General features: G+C 38.1%; 1 protein-coding gene across 1 annotated transcript in view; it reads left to right on the top strand.

The window, feature by feature from the left end:
* Positions 1–12905, top strand: part of PCNX2 (pecanex 2) — a 152946-nt gene that overhangs the window by 85572 nt on the left and 54469 nt on the right. The window contains exons 22-23 of the mRNA XM_059469294.1: positions 7430–7540; positions 12004–12131. Of these exons, the coding sequence (XP_059325277.1) occupies positions 7430–7540; positions 12004–12131 (239 nt within the window). The remainder of the gene's footprint in view (positions 1–7429; positions 7541–12003; positions 12132–12905) is intronic.

Raw genomic sequence — 12905 nt, 5'->3', positions numbered from 1 at the left:
CTTATATTTTCTTATCATCAAGTCTTCTGAGGGTTCTGAATTTGTCTTCATGCATAAGGAAAAATAATCAAAGAAGCAGAGCTTGTTAAATTTGCCTTCATTAACACTGAATTTATTTGCCTAAGTACTCTTATTCCTGCTGAGCTCACTTAAATATACAATTTCCCTGTTTGATATTTTTTCCTCTTTCCCAGAATACATTTTCCAGCTAAAAAGGAATACACATTTTTATAAGAATCTTTTCTCTTTCTGTATACTTCTTGCTCATATAGTATCCAAGACCACATGTTTATGAAAGATGATCTTTGTCAAAGTAGATCCAGCTAATGCAGCCAGTTTGTAGCAATCTTGCAGACCTTTGCTGATCAGGCTTAACTTTCAACATCTGCAACACAATCCTTTGGACAGGAAAGAAATTGTGTGTCATCTTGTTTTCCTTCATTTTATGAGAAAGTGCTGCCAAGTGCATTGACCTTCTTGGTGCTTTGTTGAAGTCAAGTAATTAACCTATTGGATCTTTTTATTGCCACAAAGGCAATAAAACTCTTGGTTAGTTGGCATGTCTCGTTGATTTAGGTGAGACTTATAATTCAAAAGCCTCACTCTTTTTCCTTTCCTCTTCTGATTTTTCACCCTTTTCTAAATCTGATGTTTCACTTCAAAGCTTCTGGGTCTAAGTCGTTAATTCATATTTTAATCCATTCCTTGCCATTTGTGCATACTGAAATCCAATGTCTTAATCATCTCTAGCCTCTTGGCTCACAGCTGTTCCCTCAATTTTTGATATCTGGCATATAAAACCTTTTAAGACACTTTCTGCTGAGTAAAATACCGAAGGCTACGTCTGATATTTGACAGGATAATCCCAGTGGTATTTTCCATAGACTCCTTAACTCTCTTGGGCACTGTACAGTTCATGTTTCCTCTTAATATTGGAAGAATAGTTTAATTGATTTTTCATTCAGCCTTCTGTCACTGACCTCTTTGTCAGACTTCTTTCATTACACATTACAATTTACATTTTCTTTCTCTTTTTTTGTGTTTTTTTTTTTTTTTTTTTAATTTTCTCTAGAATGGGGCAAGTGCATTTGGGGCTTCAGGGAGATGTACACCCACTCCCTGGGTCAGTATGGCTCAGTGTGCACTGAGGTCTATGTCCATGTGCATTCATGCTGATAGAGGCCTGTGCTGATGCAGGCACTGAAAGAGAAATATGGAGTACTTCAGTGCAAACTTGGTATTTTTTCTTATGTCCACCTTTACCACAGAATGTTAGAATGGCTTGGGTTGGAAGGGACTTTAAATATCATCAAGTTCCAACTCCCCTGCTATGGGCAGGGACACATTCTACCGGATCAGGTTGCTCAAAGCCCCATCCAGCCTGGCCTTGAACACTTCCATGGATCAGTTTCCATCCACAGCTTCTCTGGGCATTGTTCCAGTGCCTTACCACCCTCCTAGTGAGGAATTTCTTCCTAATACTTTATCTAAATCTCCTTTAGTTAAAAACCATTCCCCCTTCTCCTATCACTCCAGGCCCCTATAAAAAGCCCCTCTTTCCAGCTCTCTTCCTTTCGGTACTGGAAGGCTGCTTTAAAGTCTCCCTGGAGCCTTCTCTTCACCAGGCAGAACAGCCCCAGCTCTCTCAGCCTTTTCTTCATAGGAGAGGCACTCCATTCCTCTGACCATCCTCTGGACCTACTCTAATGGGTTCAGGTCTTTCTTGGGCTGGGCACCCCAGAGGTGGATGCAGGGTTCCAGGTGGGGTCTCATCAGAGCAGAACAGAGGGGCAGAATCCCCTCCCTGGCCCTGCTGCCCACGTTGCTTTGGATGCAGCCCAGGACACGTTTGGTTTCATGGCTGGGTCATGTCAGCCTCTCATCCACCCCCATCCCCAAGTCCTTCTCACAGGGCTGCCATTTTATCCATTCTGAGCAGCCTGTGTTTGTGCCTGGGTTTGCCCAGCCCAGATGCAGGACCTTTCACTTGCCTTTGTTCAACTACGTGAGGTTCGCCTGTGCCCAGTCCTTTCAAAAAGGAAATTTCTGGGAAGATACAGTGTTGGCAGAATCCATACCTGTGAAGGCTTTGCTGAAAATGCCTGAATCAGTGCAGCTGATGAGTGCACTCCCAGCTGCATTGATTTGTTTTGCCTGTCTGGCCCTCTTCATATTGAGCTGGCATGCCCTATCACCTTTTGCCCACCTTGGGCCAATACGTGAGTCTGTTTCTTTACAATGCCACAGGTTCCTTCCCTGGGCTCTTGCTATCAGCTGACAATGAAGGAAGAAGCAGGATCTGCCATGAGCAGATCCAGGGCTCTGTTAGGCTTTATCATCATCTTATTGTCATAATCCTTACCATAATTACATCTGGCTAACATTTAACTTTAATTGTAAGGCTTTCAAGGCTTGCTGCTCAAACTGCTTAACACATGTCTGTTTTTTGCAGTGTCGCTCTTAAGTGCTGAATGTTGTGCTTGAGGAATATATTCTTTCCTCCAAGGTTTGATATCAGAGACTTGGACTGATTATATTTTGATTCTCTTTCTTGTATGTATTGCATTAGACAATGATTTTGAAGCCCACAATGTGAAGGCTTCAAGTGTCTGTAAGCATGTGCAGGTAAAGACATCCTGCAAAGTATTTGTTGTAGGCTCAAACACAGCTGTCCAAATACACCATAGAATATCACAATGACTTAAGACATAAGCAGTAAAAACATTTAGTATTTCCAGTAAATCTTGTTTTGCAGGATTTCAAAGGTGAAGTTTGTTTTGAATGATGTTAAATAAAAACCCAAAAGTCAATGATTTGCAAAGCAAAGCAATGAACAAGAGTAAAATTATTCTACCAAGTTTAATTTTCTGTCCTTAAACACATGCGTACTTACAGCTTTTCACTCTTGATGTATATTCATTTTTATTGACATACCAAAAAGAAAATAAAAATATACCAGTAGTTATTAGAATTTAATTCTGAAAGCTGGAGTTTCCACTTGATCAGAATTAGCTTAACATGAAGAAGTAAATACTCCTCTCAGAGTCTTAATTCAAATCATCTCAAGGTCACAGAATCTAAAGAGGAATATAAAGAATACCTGTTCAAACGAAATAATTTCTTTCTGCACTTAATTTTTTTAATCTCAATTTGTTTTGCATGTAGAGCATGTAGCTATATATATTTATATATTTATATATATGACCATTATTTTAGTTTAAAACCTATGTGTCTATATATACACAGTTTTTTAAAACCTAGAAAAATTTAAACTTAGCAGGAAATGTTAATGTTTATGCATTATTTAGTCCCAGAGTTGCCAAGAAGCCTGCCCACACAAAATCCCAGCAGATGCCAAACACATAGAAGGGCCACCAGAAGCTGAGAGCATTGCATAGTCTCCATCTCACACTGAGTCATTTAAATTCAGGTGTTAACCTCTGCCTAGTTTATTAAAATCTACCAAACTGAGAAAAGAATGCAAAATTTTAGTGATGTTTCAGACTCCACAAATCTTTATTTTTTTATGTATGTTATCTAATTTCCATAAAATTTGTTTAAGTAAGAATAACCAGATTTAAAGAAAATCCTGGGAAGATGAGTCTTTGCCTTTGCTTTGTTTATTACTCACTGGGGCACCAGAAATCTGTAGAGGCTTCAGAACTCATAGAAGGCTTAAAGATGATTAAGGTAAAATGTGTGTCCACCTAAAATAAACATGAAAGATGGATGCATGTTCTGCACTTTTACTTGATGGTAGTGCTGGTTTAAATTCACCAGACATGCTGATAATTTAAGGTCTTATCAAAGACTTTGAAAAACTGTTTACTGTGTAAAACTGTCACACGCATAAATATATCTTGGAATATTAGAACTTTTATGCCCCCTACATAATATATAATTATATATTATAAATAGTATATAAACATATAATAGTTTCTGCTTATTGAACTGTAGAAAACACTGAAGATGTAATAAGGCTTAATAAAAATATTATTTTATAAAAATTCTAAACTGGGATGTAGAGGTCTCAAATAAAAATTAATCTTTTATATATGTTTAAGGAAGTGGTTATAAAAGAGAGTTAAAATTGACCAGAGACTATTTTTTTTTCACCTTGTCTTTAGAAGGTTCCCTCTTTGTATCTAGCACTGTTCACCTCACCCTTATTCAAACAGAACTCTACTGGGGATAATTTGTGTGTTTCACAGAACCACGGAAGGGCTGAGGTGTGCCATCAGGTTCCATGGAAGTGGTTTTTTTCTAGTGTGGTTTGATGTGCCTTTAACTAATCCTTTGCTATGTAGCGTGTCTCAATTTCTCCGTGCTTCCTCACAGCTCTCAGGGGCCTCTGGCTTGAAGGGTCACTAGTAAAGCCAAGCCAAGGAAGGCATTGAGCACTTCTCCCTTCCCTGTGCTCTTTGTCACCAAGTGCCGTGCCCAATCCCTCAGCAGGTCCATGTGATTTTTTCCAGTTTGTGTGTTGCTGTCAATACACCTGTAAAAGTTCTTTCTGTGGCCTTTTACTTTCCTCAACAGATTCAGCCCCAGATGGGCTTTGCCTTTTCTCTCTCTTTCAAATTCATTCTGTATTGTTTCTGACAATGTAAAAGAGATGAAGGTTTTTCTCTTTAGCTCATGTCTTCAAATTACTGAAGGTTGAAATGCAGCTAGTTGCAGTTGAAATAAGAGAATAGCTCAGTCTCCCCTATTTATAAAGGTGATTTTTAGCAGCTTCAGTTTCTTTCTGTGGGAAAAGCTCTGTGAGTTCCCCCATCAGATATAGGAGGAAGCATATTGCAAATTGGATGAAACTGATAAGGCGAAACAGTTTCTTAGATTGTTCTAGTAAAATAAAAAAGAGAAAATGTAAAGCCAAGTCCTCCTTTTTAAATCTCAGGGTTGTAGTTGGTGGATGACATCAGCTTTAGCAATTATAGTTAGAGATGTAAAATGCTAATGGCATATTACCCTGAAGGCATTTTGCAGAACATGCTCTGGAAGCAGGGATTTAAGAGGTAATAGAGGCACTTGACAACTCTTAATGAAAGCAGTAGCTTGAAAATCACACATTTCCAGGCTTTTAAGTGCAGTGTTGTAAGGCTTTCAAAAACCAAGAGAGGTTCACTAAAGCATTCTTGCTTCATGTTCTCGAATGGAAATGAGCTCCTTTGCCTGTCTTGTGGAAGTGTTAGCTGAGAGGAAAGTGTTGGAAGAAACAGCAGCAAGTTCAAGCAGTGAGGAGTGCAGAAGCAGTAGGACTTGTTAGATACAATAGGGAACCTGGGCTCCATTGGCCAACTTTTGCAGGGTGTAAATATTAAAGAACAACTGAAAATTATATATTGGAACAAAGAGCCAGAAGAGTGTCCTCCTGGATTTGGTTTCCTAGCAAATGGAAAACCTGAGTTTTATTTGAGATTTGAGAACCTTTTGATGAATTCTGTGCTTTGAGCACAGCTAGGGTGATTTATGACTCTGTGATGTCAATCTGTAACTGGCAGAACTTTGCTGGGCTGTGCTGCAGTTTTAAATTTTTGAAGTTTCAAATGCAAGTCATCAGCTTTTTCCAGCCCTTCACTTAAATCTTTTTGCAGATAAAAGTTTTCTCCCAGCTGTTCATTGTGATGTTTCAGATAAATAAAACTGAAGTGAAACAAAGCAACCCCACAACCTGCTAAATAACATTCAAATACATGAATGTCCATTTGAGTTTCAGTTCAGTTTTACTTGCTTACTTTAATGCTGCAGTCTGCGAGTCCCATGCAGTATTTTTGACAGAAAACAAAGTTAGCAAGATATGAGTTTCTCTAAGTAGGGGAAATCAGGCTGTGCACTGAAGGGTTGGAACAGCTTGTTTTTATCAGGGCTTTGGTGGTTTTAAATAGTATATCTGTGCAAAGTGAGTGTAATCTATACTTTGTGTATTGCTCCTAATTTGAGTCATGCCAAAACAAAGAAAGTGGGTGAATCACTGCTTGCATCTCACCTGGAATGTTTATTAGTTGTAGCTGGAGCTAGGGTGACGCTGGTTATACTGAGTCAGCAGCTGCTCTCTGATGGTTTTGTAGCACGAAGACCAAAGCAGGTCAATGCTACAAGTGATTCTTGCTTCCCTCACATTTGATATGTAATTATTTACTGCAGTCTGTGGGGAAGCTCAGTGAAACATCCTGTAAGTGCATTGCCACTGTGGATACAGATGGTCAAGTGGGACTTTGGGGCTGGTGACTTAAGGAGCTTATATCTGTGCTGATGAACTCTCTCAGTCTGTATGCAAGGTGCAGATATGGAATTGCCACCTAGAAATGAACCATGGAGGGTTTTCATTCAAAAGGATTCCTGGAGATTGTTTGGAAGAGTCAGACCAGAACCTTCCCAGATGCCTTTCTAGCAGTTTAAAAATATGCACAATATCAGTGCTTGAGAACATTCCCTGGAAGCATTTTAATGTACAAGTGTTGATACAGTTCAGTGTCTTTCAGGATGTTGGCAAAGTCTAGTTTTTCACTAACTCAAAAAAAAATACTCTAAGAAATTCAGCATATATTTGCTATATGAGCATGAAATATTGCATATACTCCTGTTTTACTGTCAACTTCCCTGTGTGTTGAGCACTAATGTCTATTGATGGCCAAATCTTTCCTGACAGTTTGTCAGGAACCCACTCTGCAATAGATGAGACACAAGATCTGCTTTGGCCTGATGCCAAGAGAAATGACAGAGGGGGAGAAATGTATTCCAGGGAAAAAGTACACATCATTCTTGAATCAGAAACTGTTGAAGCACCAAGCATAATTTACTGGAAGCAAAAGTAAATTCGTTGTGGTTTGCAGTTTGCACTGCACAACAATACAAGCTCATATTTATGCAACTTTTTTATAATACAGTGGTCTTGAAACTGCAACTACAATTCATTATTAATGCCGTGCATATGCTTACATCATGATAACTTCTCCCATTGAGTCAAAAACTGGGAATGTTGTGCTCTTGAGAAGTAAGCCTGATTTCCATGAGCACAGCCACATGTCACACATTGAACTTTCTCTGTTCACTGTATCCAGTTTCTCCCGGAGTCTCCTCTCCTGTATCCGTCTGACTTGTGGTCATATATAGTCAGTGAATATCAGAACCTGTTCTCCCACTTTCTAATTAGAGCAGACATACTTCTGAAAGGTAATCTGGGAACTGCCTCAGTATGGTGGTCAAAAATGTACCTCATTGCAAGTTTAAATTTTGAATGAAGAATATATTCTAATGCCTTACTGAATTTAGACCTTAATATCTATGAAAGCTAATAAAACAATATAACTTATCTCATGTTTATTCCAGGGCACAGTTTTTAAGTGTCTCTTTCAGATACTAGTTCTGAAATTATCTCAGTGCCTAAAAAGTGACAATGTTTTTCTTTTTTTCCTTTATTTTTCAGCTGTGGGACCTATTGCAGAAGTTGCAGTTCATCATGACATACATTGCTCCCTGGCAGATTGCCTGGGGGTCATCGTTCCATGTTTTCGCTCAGCTCTTTGCAATACCTCATATCCTTTATAAATTTGTTTTGCTTTATTTTAAGTTCCTCTTCATGTATGCAATTTATATACAGTGTTTGAATGAGATTTGAAATTCTTAGGTAATTTAGTTGAAAATTTGAAAATCGTAGAACATCTGAGAAATACAGTTTCTTTTTTTTTTTTTTTTTTGGCTGCACAGGATCTGAAACTGGGAAACTGGAACTGTGACTCAACCTGGTGTGTTTATTCCCATCCAGCCACATTCTGCAGATTACTTACTTCCCCAGTCCTCAGCACTGAGTTTTGATGCATCCAGAAAGAAATGTTGTGACAGACATATTGCAGGGCTTATGGCTGACTGAGATCTCAAATATTAGTTTCTTTCTCACTTGTTTCTAGTTGGTATGTCAGATATAAATTCATTTCAGTGAGCCAATTTCTGCTACAACTGTCCTGATTTTTTTTTCAATTTGAGATGCAGCTAGATTTTTACATTTTAATGTAAATTTTTTTCATTGGGGTGCTGCGGAATATTCTCCTTTTTAACCTTTCAACTCTGTTTTATGAATAACTATATATGTTTGTCAGCATCAAGGCAGTCCTTCAGAAGCAGTCTGTTTTAGTGCCTCTTCCAGGGTGATCTCCAGGTTCATGGATATGGGGAGTAAAACACAGAGTTCAATGACCTGTCTGTACGGTTAAAAACTGTATATTGAATTTTTAGTCCAAAATGACTCAATTTATATTCAAATTCAGTTAGAAACTTGATTGGATACAGAAAAAAAAAACCGTGAAAAACATTTTAACTGAACAAATGTAACTATATTGGCATCTAAGTCGTTACCAGATACTAACTTTTATTTCTAACTTCCCTGCTAACCAAAGTTGTGGAAGAAGTGGTTCTAATTCAGACCTACTGATAAGTTCCCTTTGTACTGTTTGTTACATATATGCATTTAAGTCTTTGTCCCTTTCATCCCACAGGGCTGGGGATTTTTCCCTTGAGCGATTTCTTCCGTCTGCCCTTTGCTGTGAAGCATAAGCTATGTTGAGTAACAATGCTTATGTTTCTAGATGGGAGGAATAAATGGAAGCCTCAGAGAGAGGGAAGTGCACAGAGAATAAGTCCCAGAGGGAAAGTTTTAGATTGTCGTCTTATAGAAGGAAAGCATTATAAAAGAGTGATCTGTCCTAAGAGGTTTAGTTTATTCATAGCAAATCCTTCCAGAATTTCACAATAAAAAAATATTTTCATTTCTGTTGGGGAAATGTATATGAATTTATTTAGCAAAACATTTAAGAACTAAGATTGCATTATAACTAATTTCCCTTTGGTCACAAATATTTTCTGCAGTGGTAACTTTGCTCTTCATAAAATTACCAATTAAATTTTGCAAACTGGAAAGTAGTTAAACCAGAGTTTTGTTTGTTTACAGAGTTATTGCTAAAGTGATCTAGCCTAGCTTTTTATTATTTGTATTTATAGTATGCTTTGTAAATGCAAATCTGTCTTCTAAGGCAGTGCTGCAATTAAGATACTGGTTAAATGCTGAAGTTAATATTCCCACAACAGCAATAACTCTGCCTCTTTACATGGTAATTTTATTTGTTGTTATCATAACCCTGCAAACAGTAATGATGAAGGCATGTTGCAGTTTACAGAGGTACTAAACCTGCCATTTCTTTACAGAGTTAATTATTTGTGACTCTTAATTGCTTCAATCAGTTCTGCAAACAGGATGTAAATTTTTTAAATTTCGAAGTGTCTGGGTGAACTTTTGCTGCAGAGCTCAGTGATATGAGTAGTTCAGCGCACTTTAATGCCTTGGAGTGCAGCATGAAGGGAACACGTGTGGAGCTTTGCCTGGTGGAGGTTGTAGAGTCTCCACCATTAGAAATCTTCAGGATTTTTAGTGAATGTCTATCAGGAGTCATATAGGTTTAGCTGATCCTGCTTGTGGCTGCTAGACGGAATAGGTGACCCTTCAAAGTCCCTCTTAATTCTAAAATACCAGGAACAGGAATGGGCTTCAGACTTGAGGATAGATCTGCAACTTCCCTTCCTAGCCTTTAAGTGGGTAAGATGAGGTTATGCATCTATAAATATCAGCATGCTGAGAAAGTCAGTGTAGTTTGTGGTTCAAAGGCAGATTTAACCTAAAAAGGGAATAGTGAAATTTGAGGGGAAGAAAAAGAGTTTTTAGTTGAGATTATCCTGTTTAGGAGAATTTCTGCTTTGGTTGTTTCAGGGTTAATGCTCTAACATCAGAAAGCAGAGCCCTGTGACAGTCAGTTTTCCCATCCTCTAAGTGGTTGTGTGCCTGCTTGCAGGTAAAAATATGGATTTTGAGAAACAGAGGATTTGAGCTGGCCTTACTACATAGTTTTGTGTTAAAAGAAGAGGATGGAAGATTTTCAAAATGTCAGTCTTTCACTTACTTGTTTTGAAGCTGGTTTGAATTTAAACAGAGTTTTAAATTGCAAGAATTAATCCTCAAAGGCAATGTTTTATTTAATGCTGAAGAGTTTTTAGCTTTGGGGGTTTTGATCTCAAAATTTGATTTTGGCCATGTTAGAAAGAAAATCCATTATTCACAAAGAAACAAGTTCTGCTTCTAGACAATGTAGCCTAACAAAGATGGTACACAGGAAACCTAGCTTGGGTCAGGTTAAAGGTCAGTGTAATAAAGTATGCCTGTAAGTTTTTGACACTTCTTTTTTATTTAGACATAAATAAAGCATTGGTATTTAAAGTAAATAAATAATGACATAATACAGACAAATTGGATGTCCTCAAATAAAAATACCCCTGTGACAGATAATTGCCCACTGCACTCGTTACATATATGTAAGAGTCAGATGCTGTCGCTTCCTCTCATGACATGCTTAGAGATGTGAAACAGTTAAAATCACTTTTCACAAATCCAATGGGTAGTGTCTTCTACTGTCCATTTAGTAGAGCATTATGTCTCCTGATAAAAAACCCCCGTTGCTTCTGATTATGTCTAAGACACAAACAGTTCACAGTGGTGTGCGAAATGTCTCAGCTCATGATGGTGGCAATTTTTAAATCAATCATTACATTAGTACCAGCTTTAAAAAACTCGGTTTGCTGCCCTTATCTGTCCTCTTTGTTCTCTCTTCCTCTCTTCAGCTCCCATGCCTCCTTCCCTTATCTGACACTTGTAAATACTTGTTCATCTTTCACAGCCAGTGCTTGGTTATGACTGCACTGTAATGTGACAGTTCAACTTTTCTGATGCACTTGCTTTTTGCTCTGTGCTCTGTGTCACTTTTTAAAACTTTATACTCTCAGGGCAGCTCATTTTTCAGTCTCTCTGAAAGCACAAAGACACTGTTCCAAATCACTGTCTTTTAGTAAGTTTGAGAGATTTGAAAGGTATTTTTTGGCAAATATTTGTTTCTAAATTTTGCAAATGGCTTTTAAAGCCTGGCTAACTCACAGTTTTATGGAAATGCTGTACCAAGAATGATGCTACTTTTGTTTAAGTGGGCTTTTTGTGAAGTCTCAGGGATTGTGGGACACATGTACAGTATTTTGCTATAAGAGAGTAAGCTAAAAAATTCTGGTTATTGGGTGATTTTACCTGAAATTTAGATTGAGATGTGCTTGATCACTGTCCATTTATAGTGATTCCTTTAGTTCATGGCTTCTTTACTTTGCACCTCCCTCCCAAGAGAGATGTAAAGAATGACAGCTGGTCTCTTATGCCAGTTTGAAAGTATTTTTCCTAAAATTTCATGGATGTGGTATGAATTAATGAAGAATTTAAGCCTAACATTTTATTTGGTTGCATTTATTTATGTTCCTTTTAACTTGCATCTTTTTCAGTATCCTTATCCATCTCCTAACTTGCTTTCCAGCAACCTGAAATATGACTTTACATTTGAAGTAAACTATGGATTCAGGCATTCATTATGATGTTTATGTGTGATACTTACTACTCCCCTGTCCTCACCTTCTCATTTCTTATCTATTTCAAAAAGTCTGAAATGCTGAACATTTTTTAGCTTTGGAATAGTAAATTCTTAGTAAGAATCAATGTGAAAACATGACTTTGAACCAGCAGGTTGGATCAAAGAGGCATAGTTTCTCCACATACAGGGTCGTTCCAAAACAAGCAGAAGCTCACAGAATGGAACACTGGACACAGTGAAAGCAAAACTCCAGTGTGGAGAACAAATAATTTTCAAGAGATTGGTTTTTTCCTCATGTGTGTGTGTGTTTTAAACTCTGTGTCAGACTCTGGAAAGGCACTTTTATGTTACAGAAGGTAGCTTAGGTAGCTGGAAAAGGGTGTTTGCTGCACTGCCTATGCCTAGCATCTGTCCTCGGGCAGGGATTAGGCAGGGTCACCCCCATAATGAAACTGTAGCATTGAAGAGCCACTTACTACATGCTGGTAATGGCTGATTTGGCACTGCCTGCCTTCCTCCCTTTCCATGTTACCTTAACTTGCAGTTTTCAGACTCTGCTATGCTTTTTTTTCAAACTCTGGCCGCTTCAGTCTTTTCTACACCACTCAGTCCATTTCTGGGCAGTGTCATCTTCATCGCATCGTACGCACGACCAGTCAAGTTCTGGGAAAAAAACTACAAGTAAGATTATTCACAAATGTCTACCTTTGTTATTTGTAAAGGTTTTGCTCTCATTAGTTTCATTTCTGGTGGTGTTTTTTGTTTCCAAAGATAATCCTTAAATTAGAGCATGAGAGGTTAATCTTTGAATCTTGTTTCTGGTGTTTTACTTTCCCATGGTTATTTGGCTATTTCTGAAAATGTATTTAAGCAATTATCAGTGTGTTACAGATGAGGCGTCATGTTGCATTTGTTGTACAGACACACAGTAACGAAGCTGTGAAAACGAAAAAAGCAGTAAAACTCCCAGTTGTCAGCCTTTTTTGTCTTGCTAGCTAGTGCTAGCAAATAAATCTGTGAAGCCTTTGGCACTAGCAGTCAGACTGCATAAATACATTTTGTACTAACTCGGCTGATTAAATGCTACCCTCTGGGATGCAGCAGGTAACTCTGCAGCTGCACAACTGTGATAGAAAGGGAAAATTGCATTGGCTGAGTCTGGGCTTGGCCTCGCCAGTGAGAAGGGCCACACACTAACCACACCTCTTGTCTTGGTGTATCTTAGTTTGAAGAGTTTTCTTTTGTTGCATTTTGACTTGTGTCAGTGCATGAATATGTACTCATCTATAAAGAAATTAGTCAGACAAAGCCAAGTTATATAAGGAGGCTTTGTATTCGTTTCTGAATGTGATGAGATTTGTGGAAACCTTTCGAGGGGAACTGAGTTTTGTACACTGGGACTAGATCTTAACAGAATTCTCTCTCACATCTTTTTTACTGGGTCAGCAGTTTAAT

The sequence above is a fragment of the Ammospiza nelsoni genome, chromosome 3 (assembly GCF_027579445.1).
Source record: "Ammospiza nelsoni isolate bAmmNel1 chromosome 3, bAmmNel1.pri, whole genome shotgun sequence".
NCBI lineage: Eukaryota > Metazoa > Chordata > Aves > Passeriformes > Passerellidae > Ammospiza > Ammospiza nelsoni.
This window is presented reverse-complemented; position numbering and strand designations above follow the sequence as displayed.